This window comes from Chiloscyllium punctatum, chromosome 15 (assembly GCF_047496795.1).
Source record: "Chiloscyllium punctatum isolate Juve2018m chromosome 15, sChiPun1.3, whole genome shotgun sequence".
Lineage (NCBI taxonomy): Eukaryota > Metazoa > Chordata > Chondrichthyes > Orectolobiformes > Hemiscylliidae > Chiloscyllium > Chiloscyllium punctatum.
The window spans coordinates 79,813,845-79,835,321 of record NC_092753.1 but is presented as its reverse complement, the minus strand read 5'-3'; the positions used below and the strand labels follow the sequence as shown (position 1 = coordinate 79,835,321).

The 21,477-nt window shown below is 37.8% G+C and overlaps 1 protein-coding gene across 7 annotated transcripts in view; it reads left to right on the top strand.

The window, feature by feature from the left end:
* itsn1 (intersectin 1 (SH3 domain protein)) overlaps positions 1–21,477 on the top strand; it is a 203,961-nt gene that overhangs the window by 95,209 nt on the left and 87,275 nt on the right. For all 7 annotated transcript variants that reach the window (XM_072585590.1, XM_072585589.1, XM_072585594.1 and 4 more), the window contains exons 16-19: positions 6,348–6,487; positions 12,914–13,047; positions 17,580–17,788; positions 19,474–19,595. In XM_072585590.1, the coding sequence (XP_072441691.1) occupies positions 6,348–6,487; positions 12,914–13,047; positions 17,580–17,788; positions 19,474–19,595 (605 nt within the window). The remainder of the gene's footprint in view (positions 1–6,347; positions 6,488–12,913; positions 13,048–17,579; positions 17,789–19,473; positions 19,596–21,477) is intronic.

Here is a 21,477-nt window from a genome sequence, read left to right as displayed (position 1 = left end):
CCATAAGTGCTATAAGTTATTGCTTGATGAAGGGCTTATGCCTGAAACATTGACTCTCCTGCTCCTTGGATGCTACCTCATCTGTGCTTTTCCAGTGTCACCCCTTTTGGTTCTGACTCTCCAACATCTTCAGTCCTCACTTTCTCAACTGAAGCCAATTATTCCATGAAATGTCAATTTTTTCAAGTCCTAGCAACAAAGGACCTGAGTGACATATTTAGTAGCTCTGTCAATAATATTTCTAGTAAAGTACAATTCAGCATTGTTATTCTTCCAAATTCTAGCTATAGATTTTTCTTTGATTACCAAAACTTTGGTAGACCAAGTGAATTTACTTGCTTTCTAATTCTCACATACATTCTGTCTGATCTGTGCAAACTAAGTGAAAATTGCACTATTTATTTTTCAGTGAAGTGGTGCACAATGTGTGTGTTTCCAGCACTTTGGTGTTAATGTTTAACGCCTTGTGATACTATCGCAGTTTTTCATGATATGTAATTTATTTAATTTGTGTCAGTATTTATTTTGATTCATGGCATGTAGATGTTGCTGACTGAGCCAGAATTTATTGCCCTCGAAGATATTGTTGAGCTTGCTGTTTGAACTACTGCAGTCCATGTGGTCTTGGTGCACAGTGCTGTTAGGAATGGTATTCCAGGATTCAAGTTACTGTGAAGGATAGTTCCAAGTTGGGATGAGAGATTTGGAAGTGAGTTCTCCGATGGTGATGCTCCCATGCATCTGTGACCCTTGGCCTTCTAGGTGGTAGGTGTTGCAGGTTTGGGGTGTATTGTTGCAGGAGGCTTGGTGAGTTTCTGCAGTGCAGCTTGTCGATCTTGCATACTTGCCAGTGTGTATCAGTCCGGGAGGGTTGAAGGTAGTAAGGTGCTAGTCGAATGGACTTTTTTGTCCTGGATGGTGTGAAGCTTCTTGAGTGTACTTGCAGTTTCATTCACTCATGCAAGTGGTGAGTATTCCATCAAACTCCTGATTTTGGGCCTTGTTGACTTTGAACTTGCTTTGGGAACTTGAGATCATTAAACCATCAGAAACTTGAATCGAGTGGACAGGGAAACTTGTTTTGCCTAGTAGGAGGTAATTTATCGGGGCTATTGGGTTAAAATAAAGGATTAGAAGTGATAAGAATCAAACTTTTCGCAGAAACTTGTGATGTCTGGAGTTCACTGTCCAGTTTGCTGGGGGAGTTGGAAACCCTCAACTCATTTGAATGGAACCTGAATCTGCAACTGAAGCACTGTAACCTCCAAAGCCTAAAGAGCAGTTGCTGGAAAGTAGGGTTTGAGTAACCAGCTCATGTATTCATCTAGAAAATGTGAGGGCCTGGATAGTCTCTTAATGTGCGGTAACTTTTCAATAGTTCTGTGCCTGTAGTAACCATAATTGGATGTTGTCAGGATTGTTGCATTATTCATTGCCTTCAGTAATTCATTGATATCACAGGAATGAATCAAATAAAATTTGAGACACTTGCGACATCCGGAGGCATTGGAGATGGATCAGCTACTTGGCACTGAACACAATCACCCAAGTCAATTGATACCTGACAGTTACTATTGTCCTGAGTCTTTTCAATTTATCATGAAGAATAATTCTGTGGTCATTTCATCTGGAACAAAATGTAATCATGTGACTGAAGTTGTTTGCAAATGCTTCGGCCTTGCGTTTTGCCCTGATGCACTGGGACCCCACATCATTGAAGATGGAGTTAGATGTAGAGCCGCCTCTACCAGTTAGTTGTTTAATTATGCACCACTATCCATGTTTGGATGTGGCAGGGCTGCAAGGCTGTGAATTGATTGGGATTGTGCAATCTTGTCTATTGCATGTTGTTTTTACTGTTAGGTATGCAAGTAGTCCTATAGAACTTGGTACTCATACCCAGTCACTTCAGTACAGAATATAACTGATCCTTAATAAGTAATGGGTACTAAATGCTGGTTTTCCATTATTCCATGTATCAGGGACAATTCAAAAACTTCTGTATTAAAGGGGTTCAATTATTATCAAGTGAGTAGTTATTGAAGGAAAATGATTACATTTTGTTCCAGATGAAATGACCACAGAATTATTCTTCATGATAAATTGAAAAGACTCAGGACAATAGTAACTGTCAGGTATCAATTGACTTGGGTGATTGTGTTCAGTGACTGTCATTTTGGTACATTGTCAACAGTTGGATTCATTCATTATTGATAAATGACCATCTGTTCTAAAACATTTGATAGCTGCAGTTACTGCACAGAAGGAAGCCATTCACACTATTGAATCCAGTTAATTCTGCTATCTAGCCTTTATCTCCCGCCCCCCCCCATGTCTCTGCTTTTTTTTTCTCCAAGCAATTAGCCGGTTCACACTTAGAAGCTCTGTTGAATACAAAAAAACTGGAACCTGTTGTATGACAGAAGACCTTCCTGACACTTGATTTTGGATTTCCTCATCTTCCTTTGTGAAGCCACGAATGTATTCCTTAATTAATTGTCGCAAAGTACCAGATAGCCAAAAGAGTAAAAGCAGGGAATAGCTGAGATAAATGCAGTTCTGATTTCTTTGCATGCTTGTGAATAGCACAAAATATGAGCATATTCAGCATAATGAGGAATGTAGATGGATGGGAAAAATGATGCAACATGTAGTGCAGAGAATTTGAAGTGATTCACTTTTTGGTAGGAAGAATAAGAGAAGCAATATAAGATTAAGGGTTCGTATCTGAAGGGGATGGAATGTAGCACACCAAGACTGGGGGATACATATGTGAGCAAATCATGTGAGCAGGGCAAATTGAGGAACTGGTTATAAAGCCCAACATTCCATGTAGCTTATGAACTGAGGGCCTATCAAGGGCATTATGGTATTCCCATATAAAATTTAGGTTCAGTTTCAACTGGACTACTGTATCCAGGTCTGAGTATCATGTTTTGGGAAGTGCTGTATGGAAGATCGAAAAACTATTTAAGGGCCAACTTGATGCAAGTGTTCAAAATAATGAGCAGTAGAAACAGTGCAGAGGGGAATAAAGTGGTTCATGCTGGATGGAAGTTTGCTCGCTGAACTGGAAGGTTTGTTTTCGGATGTTTCATCACCATGTCAGTGATGAAACCTAGTCAGTGAATCTCTGATGAAGGGCTGGTATTATGCTCAATTTTCTATTTGTGTTTAGGTTTCCTTGGGTTGGTGATGTCATTTCCTGTTTTTCTCAAGGAGTAGTAAATGGGATCCAAGTCAATGTGTTTGTTGATAAAAGTTCTGGTTGGAATGTCATCCTTCTTGGAATTCTTGTGTGTGTCTGTTTGGCTTGTCTTAGGATGGCTGTGTTGTCCCAGTCGAAGTGGTTCTTTCCCAACTGCATGTAAGGATGCTAGTGATAGTGGGTCATGTCATATTTTGGCTGTTTGATGTTCGTGTATCCTGGTGGCTAAGTTTTCTGCCTGTTTGTTCCAATTTGTTACAGTTCTTGCAAGGTATTTTGTAAATTACATTAGTTTTGCTTGTTTGTGTCGGGTCTTTCAAATTCATTAGCTGCTGTTTAGTGTGTTGGTGGGTTTGTGGACTACCTTGATGCCAAGGGGTCTGAGTAGTCTGGCAGTCATTTCTGAGATGCCTTTGATGTAGGGGAGAGTGGCAGGGGTTTCTGGATGCGTTTTGTCTGCTTGTTTGGGTTTGTTGCTGAGGAATCGGAGTACTGTATTCGTTGGGTATCCGTTCTTTTTGAATACACTGTATAGGTGATTTTCCTCTGCTCTTTTTAGTTCCTCTGTGCTGCAGTGTGTGGTGGCTCGTTGAAATAATGTTTTAATGCAGCCCCATTTGTGGGTGTTGGTATGATTGCTTCTGTAGTTTAATATTTGATCAGTATGTGTTATTTTCCTGGAGACGCTGGTTTGAAATTCCCCATTGGCTGTTCATTCTACTGCGTAATTTAGAAATGATAGTTTGTTGTTGTTTTCCTCTGCTTTAGTGAATTTTATGCCAATAAGTGTATTATTAATGGTTTGAAAGTTTCCTCTAATTTGTTTTGTTTAGTGATGACAAAGGTGTCATCCATGTAGCGGATCAAAGTTTGGATTGGATAGTTGGCAGAGCTGTTTGTTCGAATGTCTGCATTACTGCCTCTCCTGAGAATCCTGCTATCGGAGATCCCATGGGTGTTCTGTTGGTTTGTCTGTAGGTTTTGTTGTTGAAGGTGAAGTGGGTGGTAAGGCATAGGTCCACTAGCTTGACGATACTGTCCTTGCTGATGAAGTTGGCGTTTGGTGTAAGTGTCTTTGGTTCTTCTACTAGTGTAGTCAGTGTTTCCTTGGCCATGCTGATGAATGTAATAGGGCTGTTGCATCAAAGGAGGCCATTGTTTCATCCTCTTCAATCTTGGTGTCTTCCGGACTTCTTGGGTGGAGTGGATGGAGTGGCGTTAGTCTTCTACTAAGTGTTTTAATCTAGCTATTTGGCCAATCTAAGCTTGGTGTTCCAGGTAGCGAGACTATGGGTCTGAGGGGGGGGCCTCCTGGTTTGTGAATTTTGGATAATCTGTGGATTTCTGATGTGTACCTGATTTCATTTTTTAGAAGTCGGTCTCATTTATTTCTCCAGATTTCTAAAAGTTTTTGAGTAGGGCTGTGATTTGGTTGTGGGGTTGGTAAGTGTTGATATTTGCAAGCAGTGTGTTCGCTTTCTCAATGTAATCTCTTTGATTTAAAATGACTGTCAAGCGTCCTTTGTCTGCAGGTAGGACAACAAAATTTTTCTTTTTTTTTAAGTCCTTCTAGTGCTTTCCTTTCTTGAGTATTGTGTGTTCCCTTCCTTTTTCCTGCTTAATGTTGGTGCGACTGTCTGATGGTTTGCTGGATTTCTTCTGTAAGTTTGTTGTCTTTCAGTGTTGTTTCTAATGCTGCTAAGAAATCTTTCTTCTCCGCATCCTGGAGGTTGTAATTTAATCCTCTTATTAAGACTGCTTTTTCAGTGCCTGTTGAGGTTCGGTCAGTAAATTTTTTTTAATCCATGCTTCTGTGTTGTTTGTGTTGTTATTTTGTAAGTTTGTCTCATTTTTTTTCTATAGGTTTAGCTTTTTCACTTTGTGTTTGTTGCTGTCTAATGTCTATGGCTTGTTGTACTGTGTCTGCCCATTCATGATCTGTTGCATTCGCCATTAGAGTTTTTTGACACAAAGTTTCCCGGTTCGATTTACGGAGTCTGTTGTGGGCATCATTAATCATTTCTCTTAGCATTCTGCAGCTGTTTTGCTCTGCTATTCTTTTGGCTAGTGGTAACATCACCACAGGAAATGGCATCACCAACCCGAGGAAACCTAAACACATAAATAGAAAGCAGGCCATACCACCTCATCCAGAGGCTCACTGATGATGTTACTTAGTATGGTAACAAAACATCTGAAAACGAACCTTCCAGCTCAGTGAGCAAATTTACATCCAGAACCTCAACTTGAGCTACAAATCGTCTCAAAATTCACTAGTGGTTGGTGCTGTTAAAGGGCTGAGTAGCAGAGGACATCAATTTTAAGTGATCACCAAAAGAAGCAAGGGCAACATGAGGGCAAATCTTACATTGCAAATGATAAGGAACTGGAAGGCACTGACTGAGAGTATAGTGAAGGCAGATTCTATCAAAATCTTCAAATAGACTTGAATAATTATCTGAGCGAAGAGAAATTACAGGGCTATACGGTTGAGGTTGGAGAAGTGGAACTCGGTGAGGTAGTCCTATAAAGAGCCAACGTGAATGTAATGGATTCACTGTGCAGTGACTGTGTTTTTTGGATTAGAGGAAGTATGCACTATCTCTTTGTATACCCGCAAAATATGAATGTTTCTGTTAAATTTATCTTTCATAAAGTAAGCATGCTCCAAACACTGACTTAATTTTGTAAAAGGATCTATTTGACTATTTTGGAGAGAGAAACTAATTAGAGAGGCATGCATAGTATTTTCTTAGAGTTCATTTTGAAATTACTGTGTTTTTGCCTGAATATTGAGAAGGAAGGCATGCAATAAATTATTGGGTTCAGGTGATCGTCAACTGGGAGTGACTGGTGATGCTAAACTCTAGAAACTATGAAATTGTAATCTAAAATGCAACCAAGAAACATGGCAGTAACAATATGTTAATATGCAAAAAAACTTTTATCTTACTCTGCTGTTTGTCAAGTTTAGTAATTAAATTTCTGTTTTGTTGTGACTCTAAGTTTCTTGAATGCTTATGACTGTTGTGACAGATTATTTAAGTGCACATCAGTAACAACTCAGTGTATTTTAAATGCAGAATTTCCTCTTCCAAACTGTCAATTTGCAGAACAGTATTTTTTTTTTCATTAATAGGGGACACTATTCTTACTGTTAAAAAGTCTTTGGAAAACAAAGAGTTGACTAGACAACATCTTCGTGATCAACTAGATGAAGTTGAGAAAGAAACAAGGGCGAAACTCCAGGAGATAGATGTCTTCAATAATCAGTTAAAGGTAATGCTGAGCATTTATTTAATTCTTCTTGCTGTGTTTTATGTTAAAAGTTGAACAGGCACAGTGTCAAAAGCCTCCATAAATTCCAGTCTCTGTTCTCAGATTCCATACTTAGGTCAGTTTCAGCATACATGTTTGGAATTAAGCTGGGTGCAAAGACTTATACCTCTTTATTGTCATCATCTTTTATACATCACAGGAACTGTAATTGGTAAATTACATGTATATTGGTAGTGTGCCTGGGACAAGAATATACAAGCTGTTGACTCCTCAGTGTTTGAATTTGCTTGAATGAATAATTTTTCAACAAATGTCTTCGAATTACACACTTCTCCACTTTGTTTCTGGCAGTTTAATTTCTTCTAAGCATGTTCACCTTGACTGCTGCAACTAGCATTCTTGCTGTGTATTTCTTGGTTTCAATCATATTCATTCGAATGTGTCACTCTGATGGAAGACTACTATCATAAATATTTAGAGCACAGAAGGAGATCATTCAACCTGTTGTCTGTGCTCGCTTTCTGAAGGAAAGATTCACCTGGTACTCCTTCCCTGCCTTCTCTTTGTGACTCTGCACATTTGTTTTTAGATTTATTTAAGCAATAAATATAAATTAAATTAGCTTATTCTGAGAAGTGCATTCAAATTAAAATTCGATAACTTGTTCATCAATTGAATTGTATTAACTTTGTGGAAAGACAATGTTATCATTGCCTCCCTTTTGCCATCTGGTGAATTACTATGGATGTGATTATTCACAAAAAGTGTACTTGATTTTCTATCTGTTACAAGGCATAGATTAGTGTATACTAACGTCACTGTTTATGTACTCAATGTGGTCTAGAACAGTGGTGTAGCACTGAAGCTGTTTTTATTTCTGTTTGCTGATTTAGCCTTAGTGTGTTACTTTGGGAAAGACCTTGTCTGGTTTGGTTTGACTCATTGCTCATGGAAACTCACTAACCAGTGAGGAGAACTGGGAGCAATCATTGATTCATGAGTACTTGTATCCTTCTATATTCCAGTTCCTCTATTATTTGAGAGCTACACGATTTTTCAATCAATTGGCTGCAGGTAGAATGCTAGTGATTGGAATTTATTCTCAACCTGGCATTATTTGGATAAGGGAAAAGTTATGGAAAAGGAAAATTTATACATCTCCTCTCACAACCCATCAGTTTACAGTTGCTTGGGCTGAAGGGCATGAATAAACAGTGCAATAGTATTATTGTTAAAAATTAAAAATAGATGTCAAGACATCACCATCTGGGTTGCTTTTCAGGTGACAATTACGACTTCCTTTAATAAGTCATTATACTCCTGACCTTAACTTGTACTTTTGTGATGTGTAGACTATCCAATCGTTTGACTATGGAGAAAAGCCTGCTTGTTATGGTTAGCTTTCTAAAATTAGATCTCGGCACTATTTTTTGTATGGTTTATAATTGAACCATCCAATGGCTTGGATGGTTTATAATTGAAAGTATGTTCATAACTGCCAAATGGCCTCTATCCAATAATATCTAACAAGACTGACACTTAACAAGCTATTTTAAAATGTAAAGCATGTTTGTGTTAAGTAGCATTTTAAGAAACATGTCATTTGAGAAAGGGCCACTTTTGGAATACTTTTTATATAGGATTTAATGCTGTATTGTGCTATTTGCTTTCGATTAAATGTCTAACAGTATAGTTCTCATGTTTTCTTGTTAAAGTCTGTCTTAGTTGCTTTAGATGCTTTTCCTTTGTTAAATCTGAGCATTTCTTTCTTCCAGTCTGTGGCTGTGGACGATGTTTTGCTGCAGTGCCTGGGCTTCCTCCTGTGCTGCGTGAACCACTTAGACTTCTTTTTAAAGGTTTCTTTGCCTACATGCGCTTCTGCACAGCTTTTGAAATGCATTTCTAAATGGAAGTGCAAACATTGCTTCCATGTGTCATTCTGCTTGGTACATACAAGGCTGCAATTTCCTACCAGTAATGTCACTCTTAAAGTCATGCCAAAATTTGTAATTTGAGTAAGAATCATTGAGCAAATGTCAGAACTTGTAAGCATTTCATCCAAACTGTTTTCAGATATTACGAACATGCTGCCAAAGATATGTTTGTCTAAGTTTAATTTCACTTAAAGAAACTGTGATTCTAAATACTATAACTATGTGGCAAAGTTCCTGTTTAAATTGTTTACAGCACAATTATTGTTCCAAGGTAGAACTTGTCATTCATTTTTGATGTGGATTGAACCTAGTAGAGATGTTCCAAACAGCTAAAATGCAAATTATTAACCTGATCTTTACATATTATAAATATCCCATTCAGAATTGTGACTAAATAGTATTCCAAACTTGGTTCAGTCGTGTTATTCAGGAAAGCCCCATTCAAGGTGTCAGAAACCATTTGGGAGTTCGGAGTATTAACATTGCTAATTGTAATGGTGTAACTTAATACAGTACTTAATTTGAACAGATGAGTTAGACATTGAATTCATTCAATGATTTTTACGCCTGGGTATTAATCTAGGCACCCCCATTCCTAAATTTGTGGAATCATGCTGAGGCATATTTCCATAAGCACCAGCCACTGTCTGGTTTCTTGCTGCGTGTCGTTAATTGTTCACTTGTAAGTCAAAACAGTAGCTGGGCAAAAGTGGAAGGTTGGGTGGTCAAACTCACATCATCTGTTGAGTATTTAAGACCACAGCGATCCAAATGTTTTCCAGCCAATTAAATTCTTTTGAAGTGTAGCTCCAATTGTAATATAGCAAAGTGCAGCAACATAAACACAGTCGTACTTCAACAGCAATAACTGAAATTGCTGGAGAAAGTCAGCAGGTCTGACAGCATCTGTGGAGAGAAAGCAGAGTTAATGTTTCAGATGCAGATGCTTTTTTTCTTATTTTGCGTTCTGAAGAAGGGTCACTGAACCTGAAACATTCACTCTGATTTCTCCCCACAGGTGATACCAGACTTGCTGAGATTTTCCAGCATCTGCTGATCTCTCTTTTTTTCAGTTTGTTATATTCACGTTTGGTGTGGGGCTTAAACTTTCTGATTCACAGACTAGAACGCTATATTTTATCCCCAGCCAAAAACAAAGTGCATGCCATTGATGAAAGGTTTGCCCCATTGTTGTTAACTGTCTGTACAAAAATGATTTGCTAATCTAAACGCCTGAATGAAAATTGCATTGCACTTATCACAGTCTCCTGTGTGATCAGCTAATGCTGAATAGATTAGAGATCAAGCTTTGAATGTGCTGGTAATTATGGTGTAATTGTGTTGACCAAGTGAACTGGACAGGGTAGGGAGGTCTCCCATGTAAAATATGCAAAGAGATTTTATCTTAAATTTAAGTCATTTTGAAGAATGACCACCGTTTTATAGGAATTGAATTTAGGGACAAGTAAGTTGACAAATTTTAAGTATTGTAATTAGTTTTGAATAAAGTTGATATGGAGCTTAAAACGCTTCAAATAACACAATCTCACTTCTGCTTTTAGTCTTCACAGCATTATCTGGTTTGCATTAAACTTGAAAGAGTATACTTCCAGTAAGAAGTGTCCTGTATTTGATCACCTATCTTGGAATATTTACTTTGACTTTCAACACTCCAGGTTAAAATCCGAGCAAGCTGCTTATATTGTGACTGTCGCTATTGACTAAATTTCACAGTTGTTTCAGTAAATGCCAAAATATAAAACGCTCGTGCTCTTGAGATTTCACAGTTGTGCTTTGTGTGCTTCCTATTAGTAAGTTTGAACTCTGGCAACTCCTGTACCAAGGACCCTGCTTGAATTTGTAGTCACAACACTGTTACCTGACTTTAGGACAATAAATTGTTCTTCATGGAGTGGTAATGACCTCTGATGTATACTCTTGATTACGATCTAGCGACCTCTGCTGGAAGTTAATATAGGAGTGCAGAGTAGATAAGACTTGAACTTTTGCTTATGGTTTTGTAGCCTGCTGAATAAATGATCCCTGTCTGGACTTGTGCATGAGTCAATAGCTTCGGGTGATGAGGATAATGAATTAGAAACACATAATTTATTCAGCAAACCCTATTTAATTAAGTAATTCAGAGTGTGAGTGACCAATACTGGTATTTCAACAATTTCAGATTGTTCAGTATTTCTTGAACTATTGATGTATCAGTTTACTCTTAGCAGTTTGTATATGTTTGTATTTTTGGCCTGAACCTTCTATTTAGAAATGCACAATTCAAGTAATGCTTGGTTTTAAATGTTTAGAATTGATTTGTGATAGGATTTGATGGCTTTCTAAACTAATTTTTTCAATGTATCTAATTTCATAGTTTAGACATGGACTTCAAATAAATAAAATATTAACTACATACATCAACTGTGGTTAAGTGATGTTGGTGTGGACGTCATTTTAAGCTGCGAAACAGATCAGGTGGTTCCACTGTTCCTTTGCATGTGCCATTTGCTTCTTTTACTTTGCATTAGACTGTTGACATCTTTAACACCTTAGCTGGATAATCTTCTCATATCACTCTTTTTAATCTGGACTTGCTAGATCTTGCTGCTTTCCATGCTTTTATCCAACAGCATTTTCCAAGTCATTACAGTGAATTCAGTAAGGACAGTATGCGCTACTCAAATGCGAGTAGCAGAATTATACATAATAAAAAATGTAAAATATATTTTTCTAATCAGATGTTTTGGAACTTGTTCACATGTTCATCAGAAGTGGTTAATTCGGTTATCTAATTTTGAGAATGAGCTTGAAAGGCCACATGAGGGGTTTTGGGAAGTTGAGCTAAAATTTATTTGTGTTTCCAGCATAGCTGGCATTTCTTTTGCAGGGCAGGAAAGATTCAGTTCTTCAGAATATATTTATTGTCTTACAGTGCTGTTTAATTGCCATATTTTGCTATCAGTTCAGAGAGATATTTTCTTCTATTCCAGTTAACATTCTAATAGAGTTTTATTTCTCAAAGCTTGTATCATTATGCAAGAATCGAGAGTCCATGCGTACGTAGTTCATAGACTCCTTTTCCCCTCTTTTTATTTAGAAATATTATTTTTAAGGTTTCTCACCTTTTATGGGCCTTAAAGCTGTACCAGTGTCTCCACAAGATATCTTGAAGCTCTCATTTTTTTCTACTGATAGATGTTTAGCTTAAAAACCTCTACATGAGCCAACAAATGCTGTCGATCTGCCCAGTTAACTTTTAAGGAAGCAGTTTAGAACAGAAAAGATAGTTATTTTTGTGGTGCCATTCACCAGGGTTCATCTTTAATCTGTTGATTGGCTCCTTGGAAATTGTAAATTTTCCATTTTTGTGGAGCGGGGAAAAGGCTTTTACTTTGTATAAATTTTGGGAGGCATGTCGAAAATGGGGGAAAGAAAACAATCTAGAAATAATGGCTGTCTGGGTGAGAAGATCTCGTTTATCCTTTATTGTTCCTTTTTTTTATTCACTAAGTATTTTCTTCCTTTCATTCTTCCCAGCCCCCCTCTTTTTTTTGTAAGCTTGAAAGAAGTTCCTGCAGTAATGGTACTGCTCAGTAACTACTGCACTTGTTCTACTTATCCGCTACCTTGTTTGCACATGGTGTTGCCTATCTTTTGATTATGGCCAAGATTGGAATGATATTTCACAGTTTCAAAATCAGACACTTTGCTTTACACTATCTGCAATCCTTGTTGCATGGATTCAGTATTTCATTGAGAAAAATAGCTTTTATGCATTTAACACTGGATTTAGTACACTTATTTATGGAATTATTCTTAAATGACAACTTGGAAAAGTCCCGTATCCTTTATTTGCCTTAAAAGGCACTTTTTGCCTGCTTTAAAATATAGTTTCCACTGCATTATTCAATCCTTTCACGATGGTGTGAATCCATTGTGATTCACACAGCTGTGACAGTAATTAATATCATTCAGGTTTGGCTGTTGGAAATAAATCTTTTTGCTGATAGTGGTATAGTTGCAAATAGTTTGGTCTCCTGTGCCTGTATCATGGGCATATTCCATTTCTAATTAATAATTTTTTGTGTGTTGTGCAAGTTGATGTGTTTGTAATCTGTTAGTTTAGTTTTAGGAGGTGGTCTTGCCTTCATTAGTTTAGAAGGTTAACTTCTAATTATAAGTATTGTTTTTCTCTTACAGTTTGGAGTTTATCCATGTGTGCTGTACTAACACTTTATTTTTTCGCAATATTTCTGTTTGTGCCACTGGGTGTGGTACTGTGTATGCCATCTGATGTGTGGACTGTTAATTTAATAGTGCAAGTGAGAGGTTTGAGAAAGGATGCCTTGACCTAATTTTATTTGGTCAGTCATTTAGCTCTTTTTAGGCAGGTGTTTATGATATTTCTAATTGAATGTCCCAAAGTTTGGCAGTGTTTCTGCTTGTTAAAAATGTAATCTTTATACTGTACATCTTTGTTCACTTACAGGAACTGAGGGAAATTCATAGCAGACAGCAACTGCAGAAACAGAAGGAAGCTGAACTTGAAAGGCAAAAACAAAAGGAGCAAGAGCGGAGGACAGCAGAACTTGAAAGGCAACATGAGAAAGAAGCTGCCCAGAGGTAGTTGAATTTTGAGTTACTTTATGCTGAAAAATGTCACCCCTCTGTGGTCATAGTAATGAATACTTGATGTCCAGATCAGTAACTGATTTCTCTGCTACTTCATTCATTGCTGTCCTTGAATTTTCTTGCCACTGGTTATTCATGCATTTTTGTTTACAGTTGTGAGGATAAGGGTTTGTATCTTTTGTTTACTTGTGATTTTCTAGCAGCTCCCCATAAGCCACTCCTGCAGTGAAGAATATGGGGCTTGCATCTCCCTTAAAGTAATGACGCATTTGCACATGTCTCGGAGATGTCCAAAAGTTGTGCATTCTTGAAAAGATAAGAGAAATGATCATGGGTCATTTGGAATTAAGCAGTCAGTTGGAATAATAGAACTACAGTTGCTGTAATTGTCCTTTATTTCAAAAAGTAATCCACAGCAGGTGATCCAGGTTTGATCTTGAGCTCTCCTTCACCGTATTTGTCCTCTCTTTCTTTTCCTCCCCCCCACCCCCCTCTCACACCCTGCCTGAAAATAAAATAGTGATTGTGTACTCCCTAGAAACAGTATACATTTGGATGAGGCACTACATTGTCCTTGGAAGAGCAATAAAGGAGGTTCACCAAGCTGATCCTAGGGATCAAAAGGTTGATCTGGGAGAGCAGTTGCATTGCCTTGAGTTGGTGATCCAGGATTTCCTAGCAACCTATTTCCCATCTTTTAAATGTCAGTCGTTTATGAAAGTTTTACAGCATCATGAATAGAACAGAAAAGAGAGTTGGGACTGATGAACTCTACAGTCATACAGTGTGGAAACAGACCCATTAGTCCAACCATGTTCACGCGCGCCATGTTCCCAAACTAAACTTGTCCCACTTGCCTGCGAATGGCCCATATCCCTTCAAACCTTTCTTATTCATGTACTTATCCAAATTTCTTTTAAATGTTGTAACTGTACCTGCATCCACACTTGGTCGAGCAGTCTATTCCATACCCAAACCACCCGGTCAAAAAAAGCCCTTCTGTCCTTTTTAAAATTTTTTCCTCTCAGCTTAGATGTGCCCCAAGTTTTGAACTCACCCACCTTTAGACCCTTGCTATTCACCATATGTATGCCCCTCATGACTTTATAAATTTCTATAAGGTCACCCCTAAACCACCTACACTCCAGTGAAAAAGGTCCCAGCCACTGCTCAAAACTCAAACTCTCCATTCCCAGCAACATCCTGGTAAATGTTTTCTGAACCCTGTCCAGTTTAATAATATCCTTCTGATAACCGGCCAGCAGAACTACACGTAGTATTTTAGAAGGGGCCTCACCAACGTCCTGTACAACCTCAACATGACATCCCACTCCAATACTCAAAGCTCTGAGCCATGATGGCAAGTGTGCTAGATGCTGCCTTAAGTGCCTTGTCTACCTGTGAAGCAAATTTTAAAGAATTATGTACCTGAATCCCTGGGTGTCTCAGTTCTGCAACACTACCCAGGCCCTATTATTAACTGCATAAGTCCTCCCATTGTTTGTTTTGACCCAAATGCAATACATCTCATTTATCTAAATTAAACTCTTATCTGCCACTTCCTGGCCCAGTGGCTAAATTAGTCTACCATGCGGAACCATGTTAAAGGATTTATTAGCATCCTTTTCTAGTTGGCAAACTGTAACTAGTGTGGTGTCGCAGGATACAGCCTTGAGGGCCCCAAACTCTGTAGCATCTATATAATAACTTTGGTGGAGTGATAGGAAGTACTACAGCCAAGTTTGCAGATGACACTAAATACATGGGAAGATAAGTTGTAATGAAAACATAAGAAATTTACAAATGGATTTGACCAGTTTAGGTGACTGCATTAAAATTTGACAGTTTAATGAGTAATTGAGAGGTTATACATTTTGGTTGGAAAAATAAAGAGGCAATCTATTATTTAAATGGACAGAACTTCAAAATGCTTTGGTGCAAAGAGATCTGGGTGTCCTCATTCATGAGTCACAAAGTTAGTAAGCAGCTGTGCAGGTAAGATGGAGTGCAATTGGAATTTTGGCACTTATTGCCAAATGAGTAGTATATGACAATAGGGAACTGTTGCTGCAATTGTGCAGAGCATTGGTATAACAACATCTGGAGTCCTGCATACAGTTTTGGTCATCTTTTAATTGAATGTTGTAATTGCATTGGAGCCCGTTCAGAACAAGTTCACTATACCAATTCCAGAGATGAACAAGTTTTCTTATGAAGAGAGATTGAGAACTTTAGGCCTACACTTAATAGAATTGAGGAGAATGAGAGATCTAATTGAAGGTCAGATCAAAACGCTGAAGGGGTTTGACAAAGTAGACATTGAGCAGATGGTTCCACTTGTGAGGAAATCTACAATAGAGGTTTTAGGCTGAGGGGTGACAGATTACAAATAGTTGAGGAGTCACTTGCCTCATTGATGCACAAATCTGTAAAATACAGCACCCCAGAGCATGGAGGATGCTGGGGCACTGAATAAATGTGAAGGGGAAAGAGACATAGTTTACTAGAAACAGGTAAAAGGGTTTTGGGGAATGGGCAGGTAGGTAAGAGTTGCGGTTGAGATCAGATCTGTTAAAAGGTATCTTCCAGGGTTGATCTGTCTACTCCTAATCGTGTTCTAAATATTATCCCTGATTTTTCCATCTTGGAACTAATTATAGAAAAGATGCTTAGACATCCAGTTCCCTGCCAAGGTGACCCAGCCTGGACCAGGAGTTCAGCAAGTTTATTTGAGTTGCTCTCAGTAAAATTTGATTGTTTTTTTTTCTCATCCTTACGTCGTACATGCAGACTTTTCAGGAGAGGTTGAGTTTTTTTAAAAACCCCAATTACTGTTTAATCTATCTGATGGCCCATTTGTTGCCCGAACCGAGATCAGGTAGTTCAGCACAAACCAGGCACCAAACTTGAGACCTGAGGATGTTTAGATGACTCTCTCTACTTTTTCCTCAAGGAAGTTGTAGTCAAATATTTTCATTAGAATTGATTTTAACTGGGCTACTGTTTGAGATTTCTATGGTTTTATATGCAGTTACTATTTTATTTTAATGTTTCCTTTTTTCATACTTAGCAAACCACGAACAGACAGCAATGTTAAAAGCTCAGAGAAAGGGAATCTGCAGTCAGGGAGGAACACGCAGAGGAGAGTTAACATCATAGCTCTCTTGCGAGAGAGACTGCACTTCAATAGATGGTTTAGGTATCTATATAATAGTAACGTCTGCTTTTAAGTGAATGTTGTCACTCTTCAGAAGATGTTGACTCGTATTATAGTTTTTAAAGTTCAGAGAAATCTACGCTAGAATAATAGAAATGAAAAGTGAAAACCGGTGTTGCTTCCTGGAATAATCCAAAACAAATCCCACTCACCACTATCTTATTGGCCTGCATTTTGCTCTGCTTCATATGTTAATCCACTTTTCCTTTTTTTAATGAAAGACTGTGGTCTATATCGCAATCAAACGCTCAGTAAAGCATCCACTTAGTAATTCATGCTCTGTCAAGAAATTTCTTCTCTTTATCTTCTGCCCAATTAAATAAATAATACTTACTGCGGAATAGCCAACTCGTAGAAAAATGTTTGACACTATGACCTTATCAAAATGCTTCATAATTTCATTAATTGTGTTTAATCTTAGAATTGTCTTTAATTTTAGTTGACAAGTTATTTTGAATTAGAGGGTCACCATACAGAATAAACTTGAAGCAATGATTTTACTTGTGCAGAAATTGAGATGCCGAATGCCTCTTCATCTTCACGTTGTTCACATTCTTTGTTACAAGTTAAAATGGCTTCAAAAGGTTAACTTAAAAACATTTTTCAAGTTTGTGCCTTCCTGTATTTATACTGAGTTGTTTTGTAATGGTGTTTTTTGTGATGGCTGTTATCCAGCTTTTTTTTCTTTTTCAGTAATTTATTTTTCTGGAGCAACTTAACAGAAATATTCATTCCTGGGCAGCCAAAGGAAACGATCCCCGCACGTGTGAATTTAATGACTATTTCTTGTTTGTTTGCATCATGTTTTGTGAAAGCAGTTGAGACATACTATCTCTTGACAAATTTCATGTTGAAGTGGGGGCAGGGAGTTCATTTTGTCCTGCAAACTCAACTCCTTAAAGGACAATCAACCATTTACTTTATGAAAGAAACGATTTAAGAGTGCAATATAGAAAATGAAATCGGAAAGTCGTCTTTAGTTGGCAGGTGTTAAGAACGTTTGTTTGCAAGTAGAACAGGGTATTTTGTTCTGGTCAATAACATAGGTTACCAGTGCAGACCTGTTCAGAAGTCTCAAAAGGAGCAATATCTAAATAAAAATGACCAAAAAAATCAGAAATGAGGCCAGCTTTGGCATGAGTTTGCTCTTTTCAGAAAAAGATTTGGTGTTGGTTTTTTTTAGTACAAGAAATGCAAGTACAAGTTCTGACTGTTGCTTTGTGCTGTAAGAGCCATCCCCCTACAATTTCTATTTGAAATATTTATTGCCAAATCCTGAGGAATGGAATTAAATTTTTGTTTTTAGATCTGCCCAAGAACGTGATAAACTTTGGCAGGAACAAGTACAAAGGGATGAGGAGGAACGACTAAAGAATCTCCAGGAACAGCAAAGTAGAAGAACAGAAGAAACCTCCCAAAAGAAGGAGAAAAGCAAACAGGAAGTATTGAGCAGAATGTTTCAACAGCACCTGGAGCCAGTGAAAGACCAGTCTCGGAGTGGATGGCAGCCACCAGGTAACCTCAAATTTGTTTCCTTCCTTCCTTCCTTCCTTACAATGTTAATTGCACTGTCACTAAGGAAAGTCTGGAGAAACGTCAGCCATCAGCTTTGAAGGTAAAATCATCGAGTCCTACTCAACCACAGCACTTTTCTCTCATTGGCGATTCTCTCCGGTGATTGAACCGGAAGGTCACCATGCCTCAGGTTGAGGGCAGAGGTTAAGACGAGTCCTTCATGGTAATCTTAATTGTTATGGGAATTGAGTCCATGCTGTTGGCATCACTCTGCATTGCTGTCCAGCCAACCCACCCCCTCCCCCAACAGTGAAAAACATAACAGGTGAACATGAAAGAACAAGTAAAGGTGGAAATTGCTTTAAATTAAGTTTGCCATAAAAGTTAATACTAACTGAAGACAAATTTAATACTTTTCACATTTAGTGATCAGTGAATAGAATGAAAGATAAGAAATGGATGGAGAACTAAGATAGTAAACAACCTGTGTTTTCCATAATTACCAAATCTATCCTTTCTTTATGCTTGCCCGTACCATATTTGTTTTGTGTAAGCCTGAATAGTGAGTGCTTACAAGTCACAGCAAGAGCAATAAACCTACCCAGTGCTGTCCTTGATACTGTCCAGCAAGGGTCACTGATGGAAATGGCAACTATGAACTCGTCAGCAAGTTTAGGAAAGCAGTCATAATGTTTGCTACCATCCTGTTTCAGCTATGTCTGTGCAAACTACCAATTGAATGCGGGGTTTCTTATTTTCTTGACATGTTGAAGTTTTATCACCGAAGCCAGTTAGGACATTGTTATAACTTTCATACATGACTCTTGAGGGTTAAGCCTGTGACAAGTTCTGCTGTAATCAATCCAGATTATCAAATAAGATTCAAGCAGGCTTTGCTAAGAACATGTTATTTGGTACTATTTATTATTCCTATCAGAGAATTGGCTAGATTAGATTGATTATTTTAAGTAGGAACAACATAGCTGAGTAATGTTCAACATTGAGGGCATGCTAATGCTGTCACTGTAGTTGTATAGTTTGAGGGCCATCTGGGTACAAGCTGAGGATAATTTTTTTTAAGTCAGTTTCTTCAGACTTGACATTGTACATCTCTGGAGCAGATGGTACTTACACCCAGGTTTCCAAGCTCAGAGGTAGGAGCACTACCACTGCACCACAATGTCCCCATGGTTACAAGCTGAATGCTATTTGACCCAGTGAATCCAGCTGTTCCACAATGAGTAAACTAAATTATCTGGATGTAGGCAGCCATGATGAGCAATTCCAAAAGAAAACAATTAGAGCTGCCCCAGGGAGTTTTTTAGTTTTAAAAAAACTGGGAAACTATTCAGCTTTCTCTTTTGAACTGTCATGCTAGGTTCTGCTGTAGGATCAGTTTGCACTCCAGATTTGGTATTTTGAAGTGCATTGGATTACAGTAGGAAAAAGTGCGCATCTAAAGTTGAGAGAACCTATTGACAATTGGAATTCTTTCAGTAAGACTCCAGCATTGGTTAGGCTAATGTGTTACAGATGTGGTTATTGTTCATACAGTGAAATTTTTGAATCTTTGAGGTATGCATGCTGTAACAACAATTCTATCTTGCTTGAAGTTGTAGTTTGGAGGAAGATCACACTTTAAAAGATATAGCAAAATTAATTATTCCCTTTTTCTCTCCCAATAGAAAAACCTTCACCTGTAAATACTGATCAAGATGGTATTAAGGTTGTATATTATAGAGCATTGTATCCATTTGAAGCTAGGAGCCATGATGAGGTTACTATTTATCCTGGAGATATTATAATGGTAAGGTTTCCTATTATTTGAGAAACAGTTTGTGATGCATAATAATTTTAAATAAAGAACTGTGGAAGCTGTAAATCTGAAACAAAGACAGAAGGTGCTGGAGAACCTCAAAATCAGGGATGGAGAAGGGTCACTGGACTCAGTGTTAACCTGATTTCTTTCCATAGATGCTGCCAGACCTGCTGAGTTTCTGTAGCACTTTCTGTAGTTGGTGATACGTAATGGTTTTCAGATGGGGAAGCTGAGCTGAACAATCTATATTTTTTTCACTTTAATGTGTATTTTTCCATCCAGAGTTGAAGACATAAATATTTGTAACTATCTTTTAAAAATTTTCTGTCAATGATTTCAGAGTGTGTGCTACAATTTTGTGTGACTGCATGCAATATGACAAGTCTTCAGTTTGAGTAGCAGTCAGAAAGACTTTTGTAACATTACTACAGTCATTTCCTATGTAAATACTGAAATTGTTTCAGTCCTGCAGCAGTAGGTTATGTGAAGATGTATTTTGACTCATAACATTTCTTGAGGCAAGAAAAATTTATGTAACCAGATAAAAGATGAAAGGTTCTTCATCTGTTAATTTCTTCATATAATTTTCCCTTTTTTCAAATAGTTTTCTACCTATTCACTATATTCTTAAAATAATGTACAGGATGGGTCAAAAAGCCCTTCTTATTTTGAGTAAAATTTCATCTTGCATGATTCAATTCTTCTTCTTTGAACTTCCTGCCAGCTTCACCACCAAACCTCGTCTTTTCCTCTCTACATTTCTTGGCACTGCTGGATGTAAGGCATTTATACAATCTTAGTCTAGAAATGGTTACAGCACAAAAAGGTGAACTTTGAGAGTGATACCTTTTGAATACTGAAGTATTTAATACTTTAGCTGCTCGCATCTCACAGCTGGAGCTGGAATATGGTCATCAGGTTTACACCAATCTTCTTGATTATTACTTTTTAAAAAAATATATTTCATAGCAATTGGAGCTGTTCATTTGTGTAAATCTTTGCAGCTCAAGCTATAAATGTACCGGAATGTTAATCCTCATTGCTTATTAAAGTATGAATTTGTGTCACAGAAACTGATTTGAAATTAAGGTTTGCTACTGCACTGGAAAGTTCTGCATTAAGATACAAATTAAACAACTCAGAAGATCAAAAGGGAAATGGGGAAAAAAATAGTTTGGGTCTTTTCAGATTTTATATTTGTCTTCTTCCCACTGTAACATCCATTACTAGATGGTTTCAATGGTTGTTTCTAGACTGTGCTACCTAAAATATGTGAGGTAAAAACCATGACTGCAGATGCTGGAAACCAGATTCTGGATTAGTGGTGCTGGAAGAGCACAGCAGTTCAGGCAGCATCCAAGTAGCTTCGAAATCGACGTTTCGGGCAAAAGCCCTTCATCAGGACCTAAAATACGTACTGAATGTGTTGAGCACTCTTCCCATGAAAAACTTCCTTTGATTTTAAATTCTGCATTAATTTTAACTTTCCTTATCATCAATTTCACTTGACATCATCTTTTGTAATCACTATTTCTGTGCTGTTCACCACCCTCCAAATTTTATGTGACACCGTACAGTTTTGAGAAAATTTGTAACTCGAGTTGAGATTCTGGGTGTAGGTTTGCTCGCTGAGCTGGAAGGTTCATTTCCAGATGTTACGTCACCCTACTCGGTAACACCTAGGAAGCAATCATCCCAACATCCACAAACAAAGCTGCATCAGAACATTCTTTCAATGAGCCAACACACACTGCAGCACAAAGGAACTACGCAGAGCAGAGGAAAATCACCTAGGCCATATATTCAAAAAGAATGGGTACCCAATGAACACAGTCCACCGATGTCTCAGCAACAAACCCCAAACAAGCAA